Genomic DNA, 25,403 nt, shown 5'->3' with positions numbered 1-25,403 from the left:
GACTTTCCCTACTCTTTTTTCTTCCCTTTTAAATTTTATTTTTCATTTATGTTAATTGAGTGAAGAGGTTGGGCAGTTGCAGGCAGGGGAGGCAGCTGTGTCCATTTTCCTGCTCAGAGCCACAATCAGCTCCGTGGCTGGTTCAGATAAGGGGGCAGAGTCAAACCAACTCCCTGCACGTCCTGCCTGCCCTCTGAGCACATCTCAGCCCCTGTGTTCATATTGGTATGGATATATATGGATATAGAAAACCAGCATAGAGCTCTCAGGTAAATTTTAAGGCCACCCAAGAGAGAAACTTTCACAGACCCCAAACTGATAAACTCCTTAAAGAGGCTTTAGAAGCACCACACACCAACCCAGACCACAGCTCACCTGCTAGGGAAACTGAGGCACAGGTGGGACTGCTCTCTGCCCACCCAGGCTGCCCAACAGGGGAGGATTTTGGAGGGGGAACCCTCTCAGTCAAAGCTGAGCCATCCCCCAGCAGACCCCTCAGCCACCAGGGCTCACCCCCAAAGGCACTGGGAACCCCCACCCCAGGCACCAGAGCAGAAACAGGGCCCATGACAGTGCTGCCACTTGCTTTTTGTTTCATTTTTTTCCTTTTCTGATCTTTTATTTAAGAAAAAAAAAAAAAAAGAAAAGAAAAAAAAAAAAAGAAAAAAAAAAAAAAGAGACACAGTGGTGGGTAACTCTCGATCCAGAAATAATCTGCTGCCAGCCTCCACTGGGTGATGCTGGGGTGGTCCCTGTCCCCTCCTGCTCGGTGCCCATGGGGACAATGGCACAGCCCAGCGTCCCCAGCCTGCCCTGGTACCCTGTGTCCCCCCCAGGCTGGGGGTGCTGCACACTGGGCTGGGAGATGGGGTGGCCCTGGGCTGGGGGAGCCCCTCGGGTGAGCCAGAGGGGCTGGAGGTGCCACCAGCATGGGGGGACCGGGAGGCATCGGGTTATGGCAGTCAGAAGGCACCACACAGGCTGAGCCTGGCCCCGGGCGTCCCTGCTGGGCTGGCACTGGGACACGCAGGCCAGGTGCCACTGAAGGTGTCCCCACAGCACATTCCCATCCCAGAGCCACATCCCAGCACTGGGAGGGGGCACAAAGCGGTGGCTGGCCCTGGAGGCCCCCACAGGGCTGTGGGGCAGGGGGGAGCCCAGCAGTGACCCCATGGCTGGGACAGAGGGACAGCAAATGTCCCCAGTGGGCAGCCCCAAACTGCCTGAGCAGCCAGGGAGGGGGCACACCGGGAATTTGGGACACAGCAGGTGATGGGGACAGGGATGCCCCGTGGCCACTGTGCCCCCACTGCATCACCCAGTGTGGGCCAGCACCCCAAAAACCACGGGGTGACCCAGCACTCACCTCCAAAATTGTGCAACTGAGCGCAGCAAAGGCTGGGGGAGGCCCTTGGGAAGCTCTCACCCACCACCTCCCTGCTGGGGTCGGGGGGAAATGGGATCTCTGCCCTCTCCTACCCCTTCCCAGCAGGACCCAGAGCCCCTCCTGCCAGCAGGGCCACACGCACGCCCTGAGCTGTGACCCCGTCCCCTCTGCCAGCGGCTGGGGCCACGCCAGTGCTGCTGCCTCCCCTGGGAGAACCAGTGGGGAAAGGGCGAGAACTGAAAAGAGGCGCCCCCGGAGGAGCCTCTGGCCGGGGTGAGGACGTGAGATGTGCGGAAGAAGGAGCCGAGCGCGGGTGCCCGGCCCCGGGGAAGCGTGGTGGCGCGGCGTGGCACGGCGTGGCACGGCGTGGCACAGCGTGGCAGCCCCTCCCTCCCGCCCCGTCCCCGCTGCCCCTGCGTTAAGCGATCTCCTTGATCCTGCGGATGTAGTTGTGGAGCTCCTCGGGGTCCTGCAGCCCCATGTCCTGGCACACCCACTCCAAGTCCTCCTCATCGGCGATGGGGATGGAGTTGTAGGCCAGCTCGTCCGAGGGCATGGTGGCGAAGGTGGTGAACTTCACCCGCTTCCGTTTGGAGGTGGGCGAGTTGAGCGGGTCCTCGCTCTGGTCCCGCGTGGAGCCCCCCGAGGAGCCGTCCCCGCGCCCGTGCACCTGGCTCTGCACGCTGGTCTGCGAGCTCCCGCTGCTGTGGTGGTCCCCGTGGCAGCAGGTCTGCACGTTTTCCAGCGGGTTCCCCGGGCTCTCGGGCTGCGGGGAGAGGTCATTGTGAGCCCTCAGGGGCTGCCCGTTGCCCAGGAAGACCCAGTGGTGGGAATGGTCCATGTTGGTCTGGCCTTCGGGCGGGATGCGCTTGTGCCGGTACTTCAGCACAAAGACGATGCAGTTGATGAGGAAGACCAAGATGGCCAGGCAGAAGACGCCCAGCAGGGCGTACATGCCGATCTCCAGGTCCGTCAGCCCCCGCGTCACCTGCACGAAGCCGGTGGGGATGGTGGGGAAGTCCTCGGTGGGGTGAGACGCGCTGGACATCCGGCTGTCCTCGCTCGGCTCCGCTTTCCTGTCCACCTCTGCCCGCAGGGTGGTGCTGGCCCCGGCCTCGCCCAGCCCCGGCCTGCTGGACACGTGGTCGTAGTCGTAGGTGGGGTCCTCCTCGGAGCCGAAGTGGACGCGCACGGTGGCCAGGGCGGTGAAGAGGACGCTCTTGCGCTTGGTTTTCTGGCAGCTCTCGCAGATGACCAGCTCCGCCCGCAGCAGCTCCCCCGCGCCCTCGCTCTCCGCCACCACCAAGGGGAACGCCCGGTCCTGGGTCACCGTCACCACCTTCTCGTCCAGGCTGCTCACCACCAGGTTGTAGTCCTTGGGGTCGTACAGGGACAGGGGGGCCGTGGTGCCGTCGCTGTAGGAAATCCACAGGCTCAGCAGCGCTTCCTGCGGGACCAACACAGGCACCGGTTGCCCAGCAGGAGGCCAGTCCCACCTTTGTCCATCCCCCATGCACCTCTCCATGCAATTCACCCTTTATCCCTCCAGAATCCATCTTGTTCCAGCCATTCCCTGGTCTTTCTCCTCCGCCTATTCTCTCCACATTCCCTGTGCTTGCCCAGGCTCAACTCAAATCCCAGCAGTGCCAGATGTGGCTACCAGAGCTGGCCAGTATAGAATTCCATCCTTCCCCCTTTGTCCCCACAGTGTGTCCTGTCCCCAGGCCCCTGTGAAGGTTTCTGGGGTGTCATGAGGACAGTGGGTGCTGTGAGGGCTGGAGTGTGGGCAGGATTTGGGAGGAGGGGGTTGCACCCCAAATTCCCCCCAAGCCTGGATGCCCCCCTGGCCTCACCTGCTTGAAGAAGCTCAGGGTTTGCTGCACGGACGTGCGGGCGATGATGGTGTGGCTGTTGCCAGGGCTGGGGTGGAGGGACAGCGAGAGGCTGGAGACCACCTGGGCCTTCAGGTCCGTGATGCTGACCTTCTCCTCCGCCACCGTCACCAGCGTCTCGCCCAGCACCGCCTCCACCAGCGGGGACACCACCTGCAGGGGACGAGGTTCCTGTCACCTCCTGCCACCCCAGCCAGGCTGGCACAGCGGGGAAAGGTGGCCAGGGGTACCTTGAAGAGGGTGGTGCCCGGTTCCCGCCCGGCCAGCGTGGAGCTGTCCACCAAGTGGGCCACCCGCGGGTCGTCCACGCGCATGAAGTCGCTGACCAGGTCGGTGACCTCCACCAGCCAGTCCGGCCCCAGCATGGTGACCACCTGGCCCGTGCCCTCGGCCGCTGTGGTGTGGAACTGGGTGAAGACCTGCAGCGTGGAGTGCTGGTACTGCAGGGCACAGCCCCGGCTCTGCTTCCGCTCCTCCTCATCCTCCTCGTGCTCGCTGTCCCGCACCGACCTGCGGGATTCGAGGGATTTAGGATGTGGTAAGAGCAGGACACAGCATCTCTGCCACTAAACAAATGAGAGGACAAGGTGTCTCTGCTTGGGATGGACACCTGGAGGTCTCTAGACCTCAAAAAAGGGGCTGGGAATCTTGGCAGTTCCCACTTCATCCAGGGAGCTTTTGACCACCGCCAAGGAGGGATGTTCTCCACCAAGACACTGTGAAATTTTTTTTTTCCCTGTAATTGTGTCCATGACCTCTCCCCTTTCCACCAAAGACCCTTTAGAAGCCTCTGTCTCCACCACCTTTAAAACCTCCTCATGAAGTAGCTGAGCAAGACAATAAACCCATGACCACCACCCCCACCTCGCCCTCTCCAGCCCAGCCAGTGCAGCTCCTCAGCACCCACCTCCTGTCCGGCAGGATGGGCACCCTCCAGCCCTTGACCTGGCTCAGGCGGGCATCCGAGAGCTCGATGTGCAGGGGCAGCTTGGGCACCCACACCGTCATCTCCAGCGGGGCCGACAGGTGCTCGTAGGTGAAGGTGACGCGCGCGCTCATGGAGCCCCGCGACTCCTTCCCGCTGACGAACACGTAGTCACAGCTGCTGGAAACCTGTGGGACAGGAGAGGAGGGGAATGGTTCTGTAGGCACAGCAGAGATCCTGGCAGGAGGATGGAAGAGCAGAATGTCACCTGGCATGAAAACAGTACATGCCAGCCCTTGGGGCAGGGATGCTCCACTCTCCTGGAGATCTTGCTCAGAGGGAGTCCATACCCCGTGTCCATCTTGCAAAGTCCATTCTGCAAAGTGTCCATCCTGCAAAGTGTCCATCCTACAAAGTGTCCATCCTGGAGAGTCCATCCTGCAAAGTGTCCCCTGACCCACGTCCTCCTGAGGCAGACATCCACACCCCATGTCCATCCTGCAAAGTCCATCTTGCAAAGTGTCAATTCTGCAAAGTGTCCACCCTGCAAAGTGTCCCCTCACCCAGATCCTCCTGAGGCAGACATCCACACCCCATGTCCATCCTACAAAATATCCATCCTGCAAAGTGTCCATCCTGCCAAGTGTCCATCCTACAAAGTAACCATCTTACAAAGAGTCCATCCCGCAAAGATTCCGTCCTGCAAAGTGTCCCCTGACCCACATCCTCCTGAGGTACACATCCACACCCTGTGTCCATCCAGCAAAGTGTCCATCCTGCAAAGTGTCCCCTGACCCATGTCCTCCTGAGGCACACATCCACACCCTGTGTCCATCCTGCAAAGCGTCCCCTGACCCAGCCAGCCCTCACTCCCTCTCACCTCACCAAGAACCTCCCCTTGGTGCCTCAGTTTCTCTTTTGCCCCCACACTGAATTGTCCCTGCGCTAGAGGCACCCATGAGTGCTTCACAAAGGTTGCAAATTGCTCAACCTGGAAATTTGCCCCAAAATCTCCTCCAGACCCCTCTCGTGCCTGTCCCCACCGGTGCCTTGTCCTTGTCCCTCCTGCTCACCCCAGAGCAGGATTCCTGTGATCTGAATGGATCCTCCTGTTCCTCTTCTCACTTGTTTTTTAATTCCCACTTATAGAAATGCCATTAGTGAAATTTGCTATAAAACAAACCCATCCTGTGGGGGTCACTCATCACCACCCACCTGAGCCAATCAAGGAGCTCAGGGGACACCAGGGCAGCATGTCCCAGGGTGTGAGCTCAGGTCACCAGTCACACAACCAGAAAGGGACTCCAGCCTCTCACCTGCAGCGACCCCATGGCCCAACCCCGATCGCCTGGGATTGCATCCCATTTGTTGGGTGCTGGAGAAGAGCAGAACTCGTTTGCTCAGCAGCACTGAGCATCTCAACAGCACACAGGAGCTGATTTCCAGCAGTGGAGATTCTCTGATAAAGGATTGAGGCCAGGCTGCAGGTGGCTGACTGCCGAGGTGACAGCATCCCTGTCTGTCTCCCAGCCTATTCCTTGAGCACCTGTGGGCAACCACAAGCAGCAATTTTGCATTTCTGAGCCCACAGCAGGGTCTGACTTCTACAACAGTTCCAGGAGCCCGATGCAGTGTCCGTGGTCCCCTGGGGCTGGTGGAGGAGGCAGAGCCCTGCTCTGGGCTCCTGGGGACATCCCTGAGCACAGGAGGGGAGGGCCATGCAGGAGGATTTGTTCCTTGTCTTCCTATCAGAGGTACCAGCTCAGCAAGTCTGACAAGACAATCTCATCTGTGCCGAGGCAGCGCCTGAATAAAGATGAGCTCCCAGGTGAATCCTGCAGCAGAGGATCTCTGGATATTGTGCCATTTATCACAATAAACACGATGGGCTCTGCTTGCATTACCTTGGCTAATAAACCCCCCGGCACCTCCTTCTGGGCACCACTTGCTTTGCAGCCGGGAGCGCGTTGAAACTGTGACAACAAAAAAATCCCTGCACACCAGGCCTGTCCCGAAGATGGAGTGACTGCAGATTAGCTCGGAAATGAAGCTTGTTCGGGGAAACTTCCCGGATTTACGGCGAGGTGTCAGCAGCACAGAGGCTGAGGGCTGCCTGGGCTCCCAGCCAAGGCACCGCTGCCTCCGCTGCTGTGGCCAGGAGTTCCCAGCCTGGCACGGGGACAGGAGTGGGACCAAGGGGACACGTGTTCTGCAAGGCCCCCGTGGTCCTGGTGGTGGCTGTGGGTGAGCAGGGTCCCTGAGGATCAGTCCCTTTGAGGTTCTCCAGGTGAGGCTGAACATCTCCCACTCCCTGTGTGTCCCCCCACACACCCCAAGGTCACCAAAAAAGAGGGGGTGGTTTCTGCACTGCCCTGAGTGCTGATGTCCTCCTGCACACCTTGGTGTCACCACAGAAGGGATGAGCATGACAACTCCCACTCGTGCTCTCCCACCACATCCACACATTCCCAGGACAAATTCCACGTTAGACAGCAGAGCAACCGCCAGGGAGCCACACCAGAGCGGGGAGAGGCAGCTCCCCAGCCCGCCCTCACGTTAAATTATTTACAGTAACAGATAGCACATCCCACTCCGTAAGCTGTGATTTATGGAGCAGGTTTAGAGCCCTGACACCGCAATCATACTCCCCGATCTCAGCAGGTAACTGAGAGCTCCCTCGGAAATGAAGCTCCAACAAAAACACCAAATAACTCAGGAAGAAATTGCGCAGGGCTCCAGGCGGGATGGGAGCCGGGGCTGGAGGGCTGCTCCCTGCATTATTCATCCCTGCTCCTGGGCATGTGCCTGCTCCCCCCAGGTCTGGGGACAGAGTGTCAAAAGATTTATGAGCAGAAAGGCAGCACATTAAACAGTTTAAGTGTCTTGGAGTCCATCCTGAAGTGTATTATTGCTCCAGTGTTTTATCACGCTGGGGAGGATTGGGCTCCATAAATTAGAGCCGGTCCTGTAAATCCCACAGATCTGAGTTTTAGTCAAGAATTTGGGTAAGGACTTTGTGGCAGTGGATGTCCCCCATGGTGGGTGACACAGCCCCATGGACAGCAAATCCCAGCAGGGACAGGGATCTGCCATCACCCCAAAGGGGAGAAGGGGCTCCAAGAGAATCCAGCCCCCTTCCCTGCCTCTGCCCAGCCAGGAACATGGAAAGGGAGAGCTGGGTGCATGCAGGGAGAGGGGTGGGAGGCGTTCAGGAGAAGGGAATGATGTCTGGGGGCGGATGGACGGATGGAAATGGTGGCAGAGTGACATGGGCAGGTGGGCAGATGGATTTATTCAGGGATGGAAAAATGTATATGGATGAACGGGGCTGGTGATGGAAAACTGGAGGGTTCGAGGATTGGGGCTGTATCAGTGGCTGGGGCAGGAGCCTTTGGCCTCATCAACACCTCTCCCACCTGGATCTTCCCCCTCAGCTCCTCTTTGCTCTGCATCATTCCTGTCTCACCGGTCCCCAATCAGGACACCAGTGTCACTCCAGGCACCGATGGGAGCGAGCAGCTCAGCCCACAGTGATGATATTTCCCCTTCTCAGCACTGAGTGTAGTGATAACCCACAGTTACTGCTGCTGCCAGTGTGGGAGCACTGGGGCCTTTCTGGGGACAGTGACAAAGTGTCTTGTCCTTCTCCCAGCTGACCCCACAGAGAAGCTTGTATAGACTGGAGCCACAGAGGGGATGATGCTTGGTTTGGGTGAGGTTGTGAGTCGCATCAGCTCAGTCACAGCCCCAGCCCAGGGCACTGTTGGGGTCAGCACTCCTGGAAGAACGCCAGCCACTCATGAGGGTCACAGGATCCCCCTCCCCACACCCACCTTGATGATGTCCTCGTTGTTGGACTTGCACTCCACCGTGGCCGAGACATCCACGATGGCGCCGCTCAGCTCGATGGCAATGACCTTGACGGGAATGGCCACGGTGCGCCCTGTCAGGATGGCGGTGTTGATGATCTCCGTGTCCTGGGGGGGCATGGAAAGGACACCATCGTGTTAGAGAGCAGCCTGTCCCTGGGTGGGATGGATGGATGGATGGATGGATGGATGGATGGATGGATGGATGGATGGATGATGGATGGATGGATGATGGATGGATGGATGGATGGATGATGGATGGATGATGGATGGATGGATGGATGGATGATGGAGAGGTGCTATAGGGCAGGTGGCCAATCCCTCAGGGGATCCCCCTCAAAACAGGTAACAACTGGGGGCAGAACCTGCTCACCATGGCCAGGGGCACGATGGCCCTGATGTCCCTCTGGATGACCGTCAGCTCGGTCACCACCTTCTCCAGGTCGGGCGGGGGGTTGCGGCCCCGGTAGTCGATGTGCCACATGATGCGGCGCGTCACCGACTGGCTCGTGAAGTTCTCCATCTCGAAATCCAGCTGCATGATCTCAGATGAGGAGTCCCCATCCCTGGGCAGGGGCACAGGAGGAGGGGACACGGTGAGGGGGCTGTCCCAGGTCCCATAGACACCCTGGGATGAGCACCAGGCCATCAGAGTCCCCAGCAGGTCTCCTTGGTGTCCCCAGGGGGGCTGTGCAGGGGGTGCCACCCAAACCCAGCAGCCTGACCCCACCTCTGCAGAGGCTGCTCCCACAGGATCCTGCAGATTCCCATGGGAATCTCCCCAGTGGGAGAAAGAAATGTTTTTCGCAGTAGGACAAAAAACCCTCCCCAGCTCTGCCAGGGCTGTTGGGTGACATCACAGGGTGGGCATGTGACCATGGCTTCAGGGGACACTGGGTGGCTGCAGGTGCTGGCCTTGTCTCCCTGAATCCATCTTCCCAGCAGGGTGGATGGATTTACTGCTCCTGCCTGGACACCATGTTCCACAGGTCAGATCCCGAGTGTCCCACACCCAGAGCACTCAGGAATGACCAAGAAGTGTCAGCACAGGAGCTCAGCCCACGCTGGTGACTTTACAGCCCCTTCCAAGGGGATCCCATGGGGAAACTGAGTCATGGGAGGAAGAGTCTCATCCCAGGCAGCAGGTGGGACAGCACTGAGCTGGGACAGGGGACAGGGCTGTCCCCATCCTGTGAGGGAGGATGGCAGGGGACAGGGAGGTGGACAGGACCAGCAGGGGAGAACAGCCCTGGAGCATCAGCTCAGCACACACACAAACGAATGGCAGGGCTGAGGACAGCAGGACACGGAGCTGAAGGACAGGGAGTGACCTCTGGGGTGTCCCTGAGGCAGGACAGGGTGGAGAGGATGCCACACCCAGCCAGACTAAGGGGACAGGTTGGTGTCCACCTGTGGCATGGCTTGGACACAACCTCACAGCAGCAGCATAAATTACCCCCACACCCCATCCCTACAACCAAACCAGACCTGATCCTGCCCTCAGCTCTGCAAATCCTTGGAGTGACTCAAGGTTCAACCCTGCCCTGAGTCAAACTTCACTTCTGCCCAAAAACTGAACAACCCTGCTGAGCCCCCACAAAACACAGCACTGGTAAAAGCTCCCCAGAGCCAGCGAGGAGGGGAGGAAAAGTGAAATTCCAGTGGAAGGGAAGCCAGGACTGCCTCCTGTTTCATCTCAGTGCAGCAACTGAGAAGATCCCATCGACCTGGGGATGCAGGGCACAGCCCATTTCTCTCTAATCAATATCTGATGAGTGACAGGGAGCAGGGAGAGGGGAGAGCAAGAAACTGGAGCTGCTCCAGGCCATGGCAAGCCCTGATCCCTGCTCCCACAGCAGCCATGGTGGAGCTGACCCACAGGGACTGGTGGATCTTGCTCTGCTCCAAGGCAGCTCTGGGGCTCAAGGGGAATCACTGAAGGCCACAGGGTCTGAAAAGCAGATTTGGCTGCTCTCCCAATGCCAGGAGTATCAAACCCAGCAGGGAAGAGGCAAGAGCAGAGCCACAGGTGGTGTGCCAATGGGACTCCTTGCCATGGGATGCCCAAGGTGTCCCAGGAGCGCTGCCAGCCCCAGCCACCACCCCCTGCCCTCCCCCAGCTCTGAGCAGAGACAAGAGCCAGGCTGCCCACACTGGGGGAACAATTCAGGATGCAGCTGCTGGGGTGCCAAACACCCCAAATTGGCCATTCTGACCCCAAAGCTCAGGGCTCTCAGCCCCTCCCTGCACAGCCAGAGCTGCCAAAAGCCCCCAGAGCCCCAGCACAGCAACTCCTCTGTTTGCACAGCCCGGAGGGCAACACGGCTTGGAGTCATTCATCCTCTCCATTCCGTTAATATTTGATGGAGTTGTTTGTCTAAAAGGTGATTGTAATCACTTTAAATTCCTCCCCCGTCTCTAACCTTTGCAGGCTGATTGGAAGCGGTGCTGGCAGCGGGAGAGGGGGAAGGGGGAGAGGATCCTGCTGCTGGCAGCTCTGCTCTGTGTGCTGCGGTGTGGGTGTGCAGGGGACAGGGGCTGGTGGCCCTGGGGACACTCCTGGACCAGCCATAGGGCCGTGGGTTTGGGTGCTGTGGGTGTATTTTGGAAGCAGTGAGGTGGGGTGAAGGAAAACCTGCTCTCCTGGACGGAAATTGGTTCTGCAGAGCTTTGGAGCTCACACCAGAGTGGCAGAGCTGAGGATTGCTTTTTTCCAAGAGTGTGAGCTCTGCTCAGTTTTGGGGTGGGGACAGAGATGTGAGGAGATTCCACCACAGAGGACAGGAACAGCTTGAGCACATCAAGGTGCTTTAGGGCAGCTCCTGGTGACACTTGTGTCCCTTTTCCCAAGGCACAGTGACAGATATCACTGTTGTTTTCCAGCACTTCAGGATCTTCCCTGCTGCTGTTTCTGACCCCATGCCCATCCCCTGCCCTCACCTGCCATGTCCTGCCAGTCTCACATCTCCCCTTCTCCAGGCTGAGAACCCTCTGAGGTCTCAACTTGGCTTTGTGGGTCCTTTCTCCTTCAGAACATTCCCAATTCCATGTCTAGGGCTCTCCTCAACTGACCTGAGCCTTTCCCAGAGTCCCAGGGATGTGTGAGCTGCCTGTCTCAGGTGCTGACTCAGATTCTGCTCCCCATCCAACACTCATCCATCACTTTAGGGTTCAGGTGGGACCTTGCCTTGCTCCCCTTCCTTCCCAGAGGAGACCCCCAGGACAGACAGCAAAGAGCTGCTGCTTCTCACACCATCAAAACTTAATAAAAAATTAAAATCCTTCCACCCCACACTAAGGAATCCTCCATGGCTTCACAACTCAGCCCTAAACTCCTCAGTTTCCCCTGCCAGCACCCATGTGGCCCTGCAGCCCCCCAGACCCTGCTCCAGGCCAAATCCCAGCAGTTCCCTGGCATTCCCAGAGCTGCAGCCCTTACCTGGGCCCGGCCCCGTCCACCCTGGACACATCAACAGTGGCAGTGGAGTGTTTGCCACCCGTCAGCAGCTCCGAGCTCACCAGCCACTGCCCGCTCCTGGACTTGGTGCTGAGCAGGTTCACACCTTTCTTGGCCTTCACCCTGCAGAGAGTGACAGTCAGGGCTGGATCCTCGCCCTCCTGGATCCCCTGCCATGGCACAGGAGGAGCTTTTCCCTTGATCCCTTCAGGCTGTGGGAAGCATCATCCAGGCTGGCAGCAGCCCACTCCAGGTACCCCTTTTGTGGAATTTTGTCCCTTCAATCTCTGCTCCAGCAGGATTTTGGACCCTCAGCCCCAGTGCTGACCCCAGGGCAGTGACACCCCTGTGGCATTGGGCATCCCTGGGGTGAAGGACAGGAGAGCCTGGAGCTCCACATCCCCCATTCCAGGGCTCCCAGCTGGTCCAGAGGCCGCAGGGACACTGGCAAGCGCCCTTTGAAGAGGTGTGGCCAGGTCTGGTGTCCCCATCTTTAGGGACACACAGCAATGGGGTCCCCACAGCCCTCACTGGGGTTCTCAGCACCTCCAGCCCATCACCCCACTCTGCTCCCACCTGGTTCTGGGTCAGCAGGAGGGGATATGGGGGTCCCCCTCTGTCCACAGCAGCCCCAAGGCTGTACCACACCTTGTCCCCAAAGCTGTCCCCACAGCTGCTGGCAGAATCCCAGTGCAACTGGGAGCACTGGGAGAGCAAACACAGCAGTGCTAGGACAGAGATGTCCTTTTCTGCAGGAAGTTCCCACTGCTAAACCACTCTAGCCCTGCTTCCAGACCTGCTCCAACCTCCAGCACATCCTACAACACCCTCCCAACCCACTCCCTCTGCCCACAGCCGCTTGGCAAAGGCAGCGGGAGCAGCCCCAGCGCCTCACCTGAGGGTGAAATGCTCCACCGTGGAGTTGGACATCAGGTAGAGAAGGATGCTCAGCACCTCCCCCGGTTTCAGGGGCTTGTCGGGCAGGCGGATGAAGACGTTTCCGTCCAGGTGATGCTCCTGCAGGGCGGGCCCGGCCGGGGGCTGCAGGAGGCTGACGCTGCCGATGCGCAGCAGCGGGTGCTGCGTGGGACCCTCGGTGCGAGCCCCGCCAGCCCCGCGGCGAGCGCCCGCGTCCCCAAGGCACTGCCCGGCCCCGTCGGGGGCGTGCAGGGTGTAATAGAGCTCAGCCTGCTGGCTCTCCAGCTCCAGGCTCTCGGGGCTCTTCCTCCTGCCCAGCGGCACCGCCGAGGGGCCGAACCAGGCGTGGGGCAGCTCGGCCTGCACCAGGCACATGGCCAGGCTGCCCCGCAGCCGGCACGAACTCTTGAGCTCTCGGGCGTCGCGGAACGCGTGGAGCCGCACGCAGGGCAGCCTGTCCGTCACGTCAAAGTCATCCCAGTCCCGGCCGGCCACGTAGAAGAGCACTTGGACCACGGGCTGGCTGGCCACCAGCCGCGGCTGCACGATGAAGGCGCGCACCTTCCAGTTGACGGTGAGGCGGTCGGGCACCTCCAGCGTGCTGGAGGGCTGCAGGTGCTCCTTGGGCAGCACCAGCCCCGTGCTGAAGGGCCCCAGGGTGACGTTGAGGACGGGCAGCTCCTTGGTCTGGAACACCACGAAGGGCTCGGAGCGCTGCAGAGGGGCGCTGCCGTTGCCCGCCGGGCTGGCTCGCAGCTCCTTGAGGAAGAAGGCCAGGCGGGTGTTGGACAGGCGGTAGCTCACGGGCAGCAGGATGGCACCGGGGGGCTCGGCGGGGTCGGGGCTGGGGGCTGGGCCCTTGGCGTGGGCTGTAGGGGATGGAGAGTGCAGGTTAGCATGGACATCCCACTCTGCAGCAGCTCCTGAGCAGGGAATGCTGATCCAGCATCTGGAAAAAATTGGTCTGGGCCAGCTCTGTCACATGTGTGGGTGACACTCCTGGGTGTGTGGGGACACAGCAGGTCTGGGCCTGGCTTAGCCACCTTCCCTCGGAGCTGGAAGCAGAAGGAAAGCCCTGATGATAACAAATACATGGTGGGGTCTGCCAGCCAAAAATTAACCTGGATGGAACTATTGGTGGTGAGCCTCTGGAGAAGCTCAGCAGGGATGAAGCCAGCCCTATTTCTGTTAAAGTGGAGTTGGAGATTCAGGCCCCAAACCTCTGAGAAGGGCAGCAAGGACCTGGCTGTCTGTCCCACAAACAGGACCTCAAGCAAGATTTTTCCTCCTGACGGGTGGCAGCAGCCTCACCAAAGCCATCCTGAGCGTGGGATGGGGCGTCCAGGGTGTGCTAAAGCCACATCCAGCCTCGTGTTGTCCCTGGGTCACCCACCCCAGCACTGCCAGAACCAGCACAAACCCTTCTATAGAAACAGGGCTGGCTTCATCCCTGCTGAGCTTCTCCAGAGGCTCATCACCAAAAGTTCCATCCAGGTTAATTTTTGGCTGGCAGATCCCACCATGTATTTATTATCATCAGGGCTTTCCTTCTGCTTCCAGCTCCCAGGAAAGGTGGCTAAACCCGGCCCAGACCTGCTCTGTCCTCACACCTGGCTTAAGGGTGGTGTCACAGCCCCTCTGTCACCTGTCACCCACCCAGGAGTGTCACCCACACTGTGCTGTCCCCAGTTTTTCCCAGACCTGGTGGAAAGGTGACACAGATGGTGTCGGTGCCACCTTGTGCAAACCCAGCAGCGCCCAGCGCTTCAGAATTCCCCTTTCACCTTTCATTTTGATCATTTTTCCCTTAAAAAAATCACTCCAGGACTGGCAGAGAGGGAACCCCTGCCAGCCGAGGGTCAGAGCTGTCTGATCCCCTGGGAAGGACCCGGTTACCCCACTGCAAACAGAGGGAAAACCCATGGAAATCTTCCTGGGAGCCGGCGCCCGGCCGGGTTGTGCCGGCAGCTGCGGGAGCCTGGAAGACATCTCAAGGTCTTTGCCTTCTCCAGCGGCTGCCAGGAATTCCCAGGAGGGGCTGGATCCCCCTCGCTCCCCGCATCCCCGGCTCGCAGTGCTGATTGCAGCCGCTCCAAGCGGCAGAGCCCAAATTATCGGTGTCAAAGCCGAGGTGTGGATGTGACGGCTCCGCTCCCGGCAATGACTCAGTCCCCTACTCCCGCTGGATTTTTCCAGCCCTAAAAGTCACCCCGGTCACTTTTCTGGGGGCTGAAGGGATGCAGGAAGCCCGGGCCGGCCGGGGAGCTCTGTGCTGCGGGCACGGGGCATTAAGCAGCTTAGAGGGCTCATAAAAGGATTAGCGCTGCATACGGGACAGAATTCCTTCCATCCTTCCTTCCACCCCGGGATGGGACTGTCCCGGAGCCGGGCAGAGAATTCCCCAGGGATGTGGCACAGCTCCAGCCCCTGCCCCATCATCTCATTTTTCCCACCTCCCAGGGAGCCAGGAGCTGCAGGAGAGGTGCTAAACCCTGGGCAGCACCCATGGGTGCCTCTCTGCTCAGCAGCACCAGCACTGAGGGGCTTCCTGCTCTTGGAAATTGTGTTCTGCTAAGAAAAGTGAAGGTTTGCATCCTCCTGCCATCCCCAACAAGTGGAAAAGGAGATTTTTTTTTCCAAGATATGAGATTATTTGAGGAGAAGGATCCAGCAGCTGGAGCAGTGTGAGCTGGACCCACCTGGGTGAGGTCCAGGGAAAGGAACTTTGCTCAACCTGGTCAATGGAACAGCATCAGACCTAATCCCCTCAAAACCTCCAGGATCTGGAGCAGCATCAGGAACAGGGAAAACCCACCCAAAACTCACCCAAAACTCACCCAAAACTCACCCAAAACACACCCAAAATCCACCCAAAACACACCCTAAACCCACCCAGCTCAGTGCCCAGCACAGCCCCAAGTAAAATCCATCCTCGAGGTGCTGCAAAGTCTCTGTGTCCCCTTGAGTGGGTGACAGAAGCTCTGTGCCACCCTGGCGAGCACCCAGTGCCTGTGGTGAGGGACACCCGCTGTCACCCGCTGGGAGGGGTGACACCAGCAGGGTTGGGGACAATTGGGCCCCTCCAGCACCCAGCTCCTTCCTCCTTGGAAGGATTCTCTGATGGATAACGAGGGTTGGGTGTAGCAGGGCGAGGAAAGCCCTTCCCAAACTCGGCTTGTCGCTGCCATGGGGACACCAGGGTGGCCCTGTCCCCGAGCCGGCCACCCCGGCCGTGCCAGCTGGGGCGGGGACAGCGCCAGCCTGGGCTGGGGATTAATGCCATGGCCATGATTAGTTGAGCCCCGGCGGATTGGCGGCACCCAGGGAAGTGATTTCCTTCCCAGAGCAAATGCATTTAAATGATGCTCTAATCTGGGGACGGGAGCGGCGCCTCCCTTCCCCAGCCATGGACTGACGGTGCCAGGAGAGGATCTGACCCAGCCACATCCAGCCTGGGGACAGCCACGGGGACAGCACGGGAGGAGGAGGGAGGCTGGAGGGGTGTGGAGCTGTGGGTGAAGCTGCTGGGTGGGGAAAAGGGGGAATGAAGCAGGAGGGGGAGTGGATGGGGGTCAAAAATGGCTGGACAGCAAGAGAACAGCTCCAGGATGAGGGGGGAGGAAAGAGGAAAAGGAGAAGGAAAGGAGAAGGAAAGGAGAAGGAAAGGAGAAGGAAAGGCCCAACAGCTCAAGAGATGGAAGAGAGGTGCCTGGAAGGAGACTGGAAGGACGGACAGACACAGCCCAGGACACTGCTGTCCCCACAGCACTGTCCCCAGCCCCTTCCTTGTCACCCCCAGGAGGGGAGGTGCCCCATGTCTGGCTCTGGGGGGACAGAAGGGTTAAGCCCTGCCTGCTGGCTGTGCTCTGCAGCCCTGCTGCCGCTGTGGCCAGCGGGATTTGCAGCACCTGACCTGCATTCCGGGTTTATCAGGCCAGCACACAGGGGCCCATATGGCCCTTCCACCCCGGCAGCCCAAACACAGCTCCCCGTGCCTGGACAGACCCCAGCGGCCTGGGGGAGCCCCCCAGCCCCCCAGTGGGACAGGGCAGCACTCCTGTGTCTCCTGGGGTGACCTGCAGCCAGGGCAGGGAGAGGAGATGTAAACACACAACTGGTGACCCCTTTGTGCAGCCCCACATCTGCCCCGCCAGATGTGCCCCGTGCCAGCCACAGCCACGGGGCCAGATGGGCCAGAGCTGCTCTGCCCGCCCAGGAGGGCACCTGGGGACAGGGACAGCGCCCTCCAGCCTGCCTGACATCACACACCTAGGCCAGGGGGTCTCACTGCTGGAGAAAACAGCACCACAACACCCCAGCATTGGGTTTGGGTCATCACCACCATCAACATCATCACTCCCAGTCTCAAGGCAGGGGTTGCTGGGCTTGGACAGCCTGGGCACTGGGAGAGGAGGCTGATGGACAGCCTGGGCTGAGCCAGCAGCTCAACCATCCTCCCCTTTCCTGCCCTGAACACCCAGATAACAGGGCCCAGGCAGAGCCTCTCCACCATCCCCACTCCCACTGCAATCCCGAGGCTGGACACCCTCCTTGTCCTGCTCCCCTGCTCCAGAACCCACGGCAGAGCTGAGCCCCAGCTTAGCCCAGCCCAGCCCAGCCCAGCTGTCAGCCCCAGGATCACTGCTCCAGGGGGAGCTTTATCCTGGCTTATCCCGAGGGGCACAGCAGGGGCTCCGGGGCTATAGCCCCACTTATGGGGGAAGCACACAGGGAGAGGGGGAGGTGAGGTTTGAGATCAGCCCAGCAGGGCTCAAAGCTCTCTGGATGTTAATGGGTGGCACTGGGGGCTCGGTGGATCCATCCCAGCTCCAAGGAATGTGGGACACCAGCCTCAGCTCTCCCAGCTCCTGCCAGGCTGCTGTGGCAGTCCTTGTCCCCAAAGCAGTGACCTGAGCTGATAAACCCAGCCCAAACACCCAGGGAGGGATGGAGGGGGTGTCACTGTCCCTCCCAGCTCCCAGCCTGGCTCAGGGCTCCTGTGCAGGGGTTTTGGTGCCCCCCAGGACCACCAGAGCTCCCTGATCCCCAGACCCAGTGCCATTCCAGGTGATGATTTCAGGGTGATGATGACAGGACATGACCAGAGCAGTCAGTGGAGGGATGGATCCCCCCTCAAAACCCCAAGGGGACCCCAAAGAGAACATCCAGCCTGGCTATTCCACTTCTGGGGATCTCACTTCTCTTTGCTTCCACCCCACTCCTCTGAGCATCCTGTGGATCCCAGGCCAAGCCCCAAAATCTGCTGGTTCAGCCTTTGTCACCTCATCCCTCAGGGGGAACAGGGGTGGCAGCAGCCCCAAACACCTGGGATGTGCCACATCTGGAGCTCCTAGAGATGCCCACAGCTGGAGCTCCCACAGCTGGATGTTCCCACAGCTGGAGGTGGTGCCAGGGAAGGGTCAGGCTCAGACATGTCCCTGCCTCTCCTGGGAATCCCTTCCCTCCTCATCCTGCACCGACCCTGCCACCCAACACTCCCACCCCAGTGGGGTCAGCAGCTCCAAACACCCTAAAACCCAACAAAAAGGGAGCAAAGAAGCCTCCAGGCCACCACCCAAAACTCAGCCAGCCCCTCTCTGCTCCACACTCCCAGAGTAAAAAAAAAAAAAAAATTTAAAAAAATTTAAAAGCCAGGAATTAAATTAAAAAAAAAATACAAGGAGACCCCTCATGGAAACCTCCAAAATGTTCCCTGTAGGCAGAGCCTTGGAAATTGGTTTTGGTGCCATAAATGCCAACAAGCTCCCCCTTCCCTCTGATGCATCCAGAGCCTCCATCTCCAGTCCCAGCTAATTGGAACTCAATTAAGTGAATAATTGTTACAAATGTGGAATCACCTTCCCCTGTGTGCGGAGGGGAGAGCGTGGGAAGAGCAGGAGGCTCCTGGATCTGTCCAGGATGGGCTGGGAATTCCCACAGCACTGAGGTTCAACTGCTCCCAGCTTCCCCAAATCAGCCTGGGCAGGGATTGAGGGGGAGATTTGGAGTCCTGGGAGCAGCAAGAAGGGATTCTCTAACACAGGGTTGTGCCTGGTGGATCCTTTTGTGTACATCCCTGAGTTTTCCCAAAAGTCCAGCCTGACTTTTCCATCATCAGGAGCAATAAAATCCAGTAACACTGGTGGGATTTTTTTGTGGGGGAGAAGCAGCACCAAGCAAAGAGGAACCATCCCAGCAGTGCTGAGGGCTGTGCTTCCCCCAGGAAATTAATAAGAGGGAATAAACAAAACAGGGAGGGGAAAAAAAAATAACCAGGGAGCTAAAGGAATAAATAAATATGGCCTAAATGGGATGTGCCGTGCAGAGGCACAGCCTGCCATAAATTCCTGGAGCCAGCCAGGCTTTTACACAGCAGCTACTTTAGAGCAATTTCCACAAATCACAGCAAGGGACAGGCTGGGGGACAGGGAGGAGAAGGCCTTTCCAGAGGAGGGAGAGAAATGAAGAAATTAATTAAAAAGGGGGGATAAAAAAAGGACAGGGAAGCGGCTGATTATGGGTGTCCAAAAAGAGATGGGAGGGGAGATACCCTGAGGTAAACAGGGCAGCCCCAGAACGTTCTGGCTCCTCCAAAAACCACCTTGGGGAGCCAGAAATGGGAATTAAGGACAGGGACAGCAGCTCCTGAGGGACAAACCCCCAGCAGCCCAGGGTGGGGACAGAGGCAACGCAGGGACACCCCCATAGTGTCACCCCATCCCCTCCCAGCATGGGCAGGAGCAGGAACACCCTCCCAGCACCCCCTGAACGCTGAATTTGCCCCCAGGTTCCCCTCCCCAACACCTCCAGGCTGTGCCCAGCAACACCTTCCAAAATGATTCGATGCCAACGAATTCCTTTCCCTCTGGTGGGGCTGGATTCCATTCTGGATGCACCCGAGGGAAATCCAGCCCCAGATCTCAGGTTTGGGGTCCAACATCAGCCCCAGACCCCCAGAAGCAGGGCTGGGAACTGGCAGCAGCTCAAACACAGCTGGAATTCCTCCCCTTCCCCTGCTCCTGGAGCTGATCCTGCAGCCACACCGAGCTGGCAGCAGCAGGGATTGCATTTGCAACCTGATTTATCCTCCAGAGCGAAAACACAGCTTTACCTTAAAGGAAAATAAATGAAAAATGAATTCACTCTCAAGTTTTGCCAGTGCTGGGGAAGAGCTCAGGGCAAACCCGAACTCCTGCAGGTGACAGGAGGTGACAGCACCACGTGAGGTGGCAAAGCCACCCCAGCAGCACCTGCTTGGGCTTTTAGGGGACAAAAATTATCCAGGGGGTGGGAAAATGCTCACCAGAAGGTGACAGTGGCTTCATCAGAAGATTGAACTGGCCTTGGTGGTGGTGTTCAACAAGGGCACCAAGGGGGAATGAGGGACATGAGACAGGCCAGGAGCAGCAACAGGTCAGGGACAGCTCAAGGAAAAGGAAGGGAGAGGCACATCCTGAGGATCAAGCTCTGCATCCCAGCCCTGCAGTGCTGGTGGCACAGGTGACAGCCCAGAAATCCTCCAGGGTGGGGATGGGGCTCCCAATTTCCAGCTAGGTGAGCTCCAGCCTCCTCTTCCCTTTTCCCTCACTCTGAACCACTTCTCCTCCTGCCACCACAACTCCCAGGGGACATCTCACCCCCACAGCCACCACTGGGGTCCCAGCCCAGGAGCAGCCACCTCCCTCCCTGCCTGCCTGCAGCCTGGGGAGCTGCTCGTTAGCAGGGACACACATTTAATAATAAAAGATGGTGATTAGATTAGAAGAGTGACCTTTTCCAGACGGATGGGACGCTCCTGCCGCGGCAGTGACAGGCGCCACGCGGGAGGGGACACCCAGCAGCTCCCACACACCCAAAGCTATTTTGGCCAAAATGCAGGAGCCAAATCAATCAGGTGGTGCTGTCTGAGCAGCCCTTCCCTCACTCCCCTCCCACCCATCCCCCTGACTCCCTCCACAGGAGGGACTGGAGCTGGGATGTGCTGATGGAACATTGGGGATGCTCTGCTGGGATCCTCAGTTTCGCCTTTTTTTGTCTTTTATAGGATGCAGAGGAGATGGGAGAGGGATCTCAGCAGCTGGAGGGATTTAAATAGTAGCACTTCAAACAAAAAATTCTCAAGGAAATAGCCAGGTTTCCAAAAATTCCTGAGCAATCCCCAGCCAGGGGGTGCTGCCACCCCCATCCTCTGCCTCAGTTTCCCCTAAAAGGACAAACCCTGTGGCTTGTGCTCCCCAAAATCATCATTTAGAGGATCTTCCTCGGCCTTTTCCCTTCCCTCAAAAACACCAAGAGGGCAAAAAGTGGTAGAAGAAAAGACAATTTCCCAACTTCACACCCACACACAGCACTGGGCTGGGATTTAAGGTTTTGGGGTTTGGGGCAGGTGGAGCAGGCCTTGGTGACACACTCCAGAGCCCAAATCCAAAAGGAATATCCCTGCACATCCCATTTCCTGTGGCACCAAAGGTAAAAGCTGTGCCAGGTTTAACCCAGCTCAGAGGCTGGGTCCTGTCCCCTCACCTGCTGCCAAAAATCCTCCAGTCCCTTCCCTGCTCCCGGGAGTGCTCAGCCGTCCCCATCCCGATAAAAACGGGGCTGGAAACTCGGCACACACCGGCAGCGATCCAGGGGCTGCAGGTTCCCATTCCCGGCAAGTTATGGCACATCTCCACCTGCTGGTGCGAACAGCCCGGAGCTGGGAATCGCTGAGGGGACGGGCAGGGGGCTGGGGTGTGTCCCCTCTGCTTTTGGGGTGTCCAGGATGGAAATCCCAGCAGGGATGGAGCCCTGGAGCACCATCCTCACCCCCAGCCCCGTTTGCTGGGGTGTGGTGGGAGGGTGGGATACACGGGGAGATGGGATCCAGCAGGGGGATGGGGATCCAGCACAGGAGCCCAAACCTGTCTGGAATGCTGGGACAGGATAATCTGGAGGGCTGCAGAGCCTCTTTGCAGGGAAACTGAGGCACGCTGCAGGGAGCTGTGGAGGATGCAGAGTGCAGGTTCAACCCTACAGACAGCTCCACACATCCCATAAACCCATAAATCCATAAATCCACCCCGTGCTGCATCCCAACAGGTCCCAACACAACTGCACCGAGCAGACACCACCAGCATCCCCACCCTCCACCTGTCCATCTGTCCATCTGTCCATCCTCGAGCCCTCGGGGCCACCCTGGGGCCATCCCACCCCGGAGATACCAAAATACCAAAATAAAAAATCCCCATTTGTGGAAGCAGCTGATCTGGGGCCTCGGCCAAGCGGCTCCCGGGGAGCGCAGCAGGAGCAGGGCTGGCACGGAGAGCTGCTCCTCAATAAAAAACAAACAAGGGGAAAGGGAATGAGATGTGAAATCCTGCGAGCAGGAGAGCAGGGCACTGCTTCACCACGGGCTGACCCCGCCGTTCGTGCGGGGCGCTGGGATCCGGGAGCTCTCGGCCGCTTTTTGCGGCTCGCTCCGAGACCTTTATTTGTCCACGAAAGGCCAGCGAGGGCAGCTGAGCGTCCTGAAAGGAGCCTGGAAACTCCTGGCAGAGGTTTTCCCTTCCCCTGGGCACAGGGAGCACGGCCAGATCTGGCTCACCAACCTCACGGTGTCACCGGGACCCCCCCCCAGTCACGGTGACATCGCATCCCCCGGCCCAGGGCACAGATCCTGCCCTGGCCTAAAGCCCGGGCCTGGCCCACCGGGTTTTTGGGGGGGTCAGAAAGCCCTTGGGAAGCAGGGAGCCACATCCAGCCCTGCAGTAGAGGCCGATCCCGATGGATCCTCATTCCCACAGGGATGCTCCCCTCCGCCGCCAGCCGCCCCCGGCAGCACAGCCCAGCCAGACAGCTGGAACTGATCCAGGGAAAGCGGGCAGGGGGACAGCCTGCTGCCCTCCAGGCTGCCAGACCCCCGAGCTGCTGCTCCCAAAGAGCTCTGCCAGCAATCCCTGCCCGGGGAGCACCCCAGGAAACATCTGGGGGTGGAACGGGGGCACCCCTGAGGGTGACACACAAAGTTGTGGCTCCACAGCCTGGAGCATCCCTGCTCCTCCACTGGGGTCTGAATTTCCAGGGTGGAAAACCCCTTCCAATGCTCCCAAAATGCCCCCTCCTCTTTATGTCACCCCTCCTCGAGCTCCTCCGAGCCCCTGGGGTGCTGCAGATGCTGAGAGAGCCCTGCTGGACCCCCGAAGTGCCTTGGCTGTGGCTGCTGGTGTGACACAGAGCCAGGCACGGTCCAGGGATCCCTCCAGCTCCTGGAGGGACCATTTGAGCCAGGCAATGTCCCCAGGACACCCCGAGCCCAAGGCCAGAGGTGGGTGCCCCCCCCAGACCACAAACAGCCCCCACTTTGTGCTTGGCCAGGCCAGGAACAGCAGCTTCGGCCGGGGCTTGATTTCAAATGGAAAACATCCACAAAAATCATTACTGGGCACCACCCCGTGTCCCTCGGGCTGTGTGACCCCTCTGTGGCCTCGCTGGCCAGGAACAGCCCCCAGCAGCAGGTGCTGGTGGCCCCAGGGCTGTCCCCAGGCCAGGCCAGGATGTCACCACAGCGACTGGGATGAGATCAGGGCAAGGGGGTGCAGCCCCCCAGAGCCCAGGGCGTGACAAACAGGGGAGAGGCACGGCAGGGGCTGCACCCCCAGCCCAAAATGCTGCCTGCCACCTGGGCACAGCTTGCCCAGCAACTCGGGAAAGTGTCTGGGTGCGGGTCTGGGGGATCAGCGAGTGGATAATAGCGGATCAAGCCCTGATCCTGCCGCTAAAGCAGCTCTGCATTAAGGAGACAAGAGTCGGGGGGGCCGGGGGACACCCCCTGGTGCCGTGTGTCCCCCTGCCACCCTGCCACAGCCCAGGCTCAGCCCAGCCCGCTGCCAGCGCTCGCAAGCACAAGCTGTCATTTTATTAAGCCAGGAATAAACTCTAATCTTCACCCATTTCGCTTTGGGGGGGGCACGGAGAGAGCCAGGGAGGGGATGCCCGTGGGAGGGGGGTCCCAGGCGGTGCCCCCGGGGGTGCAGGTGGTGCAGAGCCCCGTATTGCAGGTGTATATAATACAGAGATATATTTATAAATATTGCCCCCTCCATCTCCCCCGGTGGCTGCACTTACCGGGGAGCAGCAGGGAGCAGAGGCAGCAGAGCAGCGCGGCCGGTCCGGGCAGCATCTTCTCCAGAGAGGCCATTGCGAGGTGGGGGACAGCCAGAAAAATCGAAGGGGGGGTGGGGGAGTGAAAATCGAGGCACCCCCGAGGCGGAAAAAAAATTAATTAAAAAATTAAAAAATAATAAATAATAATAATAAAAGGAATCCAAACAAGCACCAAAAAAAAATAAACCCGCAGAAATCCCCCTAAATCCAACCACGTGCGAGCCGGGAGCGGCAGCCAACGGCGGAATTTGGGGAGGGGGGGGAACCGGGTCAGGTTAAGGGGGGGCTCGGCTTTGCCCCCCCCAGCTCAGCGAGCAGAGCTCCCCATCTCCGGTCCCCCACCCCTCCCCAAAGCTGCCGCAACCCCCCCCAGTGCCTGCAGGGCGGCCGGGGGAGCGCCCAGCCGGCGGGGGAGGGTCCCCCTCCTCTTCCTCCTCCTCCTCTTCCTCCTCAGGAGCGGCGAGCGGGGGGAGCAGAGCACGTGGAACCCCCTCCCGGAGGCAGGAGCAGCCCCGATGTGCCGATGGAGGATGATGATGCTGCAGGGTGCGGGTCGCCAGCCCCCCCCCCCCCCACCACGTACGAGAAGAAAAATCAGAATTCCAAGCGCTGTTCTTCCAAGGGGGAAAGAAAAAATGGGGGGGTGGGCGAGAAGCAAAAAAAAAATTTTAAAAATGGGGAAAAACGGAATTAACGCGCTCCCCCGAGGAAAAGGATAAACAGGCGGAAAAAAAAAAAAAAGGAAACAACAAGAACGTAACAAAAAAACCACAAGCCAGAGCCGGGTGAATAATTAATCCCAAGCAGATGCGATTAATCGGCGGCAGGAGCAGCTCGGCGGCGGAGTCCCCGCATCCGAAGGCAAAGTTTGGGGGGGGGACACCCCGGGCTCAGCGCTGGCAGCGCGGGGACCCCGCCAGGAGCGCTCCGAGAGGGGGTCCCCGCCTCCTCCGCGTTCCAGATGGATGGGCACAGGGGGTGCCGGAGGATCGGGCATTTGAGGGGGGCTCTGCCGCTGCCCCCCCCGCCGGTGCCGGGCCGGGCTGGGCGCTCCGGTGCCCGCTCGCCCGGCCCGAGCCGCATCGGGCTCCGCTGGGTGCCAGCGAGGGGAGGGCGGCAGGGGGAGGCGCCTTCCTCCTCCTCCTCCTCCTCCTCTTCTTCCTCCTCCTCCTTCCCCTCGCAGCCCCCACCTCCCGCTTCCCGAGCCCCCCGGAGAATTCCCGGCCGCCCCCCACCCCAACACCCCCGGCTGCGGAGGGGCTGCCCTGGGGAAAAGCAAAGCGGGGGAAGTTGGGGGGTTCCGAGCACCCTGCTGGGCAAGGGTGGGTGCGGAGAGGAGCAGGGTTTGGTCACTGCTGGACACCCTGGGGATGTCCCCTGTGTCCCCTCTGTGCCACCCGCGGGGATCAGCCTTGTCACCCCCTCTCTGCAGGCTGTGCACACTGTTGGGATACTGGGGACTCCCTGGTATGGGGTTTCAGCCTTGTCACCCCCTCTCTGCAGGCTGTGCATTCAGGGTGGGGATATTGGGGACCCTCTGGAATGGGGGATCAGCCTTGTCACCCCCTCTCTGCGGGCTGTGCACACTGTTGGGATATTGGGGACCTCCTGGAATGGGGGATCAGCCTTGTCATCCCTCTCTGAGGGCTGTGCACTCAGGATGGGGGTATTGGGGACCCCTTGGAATGGGGGATCAGCCTTGTCATCCCTCTCTGAGGGCTGTGCCCTCAGGATGGGGGTATTGGGGACCCCCTGTTCCCCCCTGAGGTGGGGGATCAGTCACCCCTTCCCTCTCTGATCCCCTGCACCC

At 59.5% G+C, this 25,403-nt stretch overlaps 1 protein-coding gene across 2 annotated transcripts; it reads right to left on the bottom strand.

The window, feature by feature from the left end:
- Window positions 1-641: 641 nt before the first annotated feature.
- Window positions 642-24,656, bottom strand: TMEM132E (transmembrane protein 132E). Of its 2 annotated transcripts, none has more exons than XM_033078424.2 (9): window positions 23,555-24,656; window positions 12,426-13,317; window positions 11,513-11,653; window positions 8,447-8,639; window positions 8,038-8,181; window positions 4,187-4,392; window positions 3,510-3,789; window positions 3,241-3,432; window positions 642-2,834 (listed from the first exon to the last, which is right to left on the bottom strand). In XM_033078424.2, the coding sequence occupies exons 1-9, from the start codon at window positions 23,625-23,627 to the stop codon at window positions 1,806-1,808; spliced, it is 3,150 nt and encodes a 1,049-aa protein (XP_032934315.1). In that variant the 5' UTR covers window positions 23,628-24,656; the 3' UTR covers window positions 642-1,805. The 2 variants fall into 2 exon arrangements, with proteins under 2 accessions (XP_032934315.1, XP_032934316.1); XM_033078425.1 differs by having other exon boundaries at window positions 2,075-2,802.
- Between the last annotated feature and the right edge of the window lie 747 nt (window positions 24,657-25,403).

Source organism: Catharus ustulatus, chromosome 22 (assembly GCF_009819885.2).
Source record: "Catharus ustulatus isolate bCatUst1 chromosome 22, bCatUst1.pri.v2, whole genome shotgun sequence".
NCBI lineage: Eukaryota > Metazoa > Chordata > Aves > Passeriformes > Turdidae > Catharus > Catharus ustulatus.
This window is presented reverse-complemented; position numbering and strand designations above follow the sequence as displayed.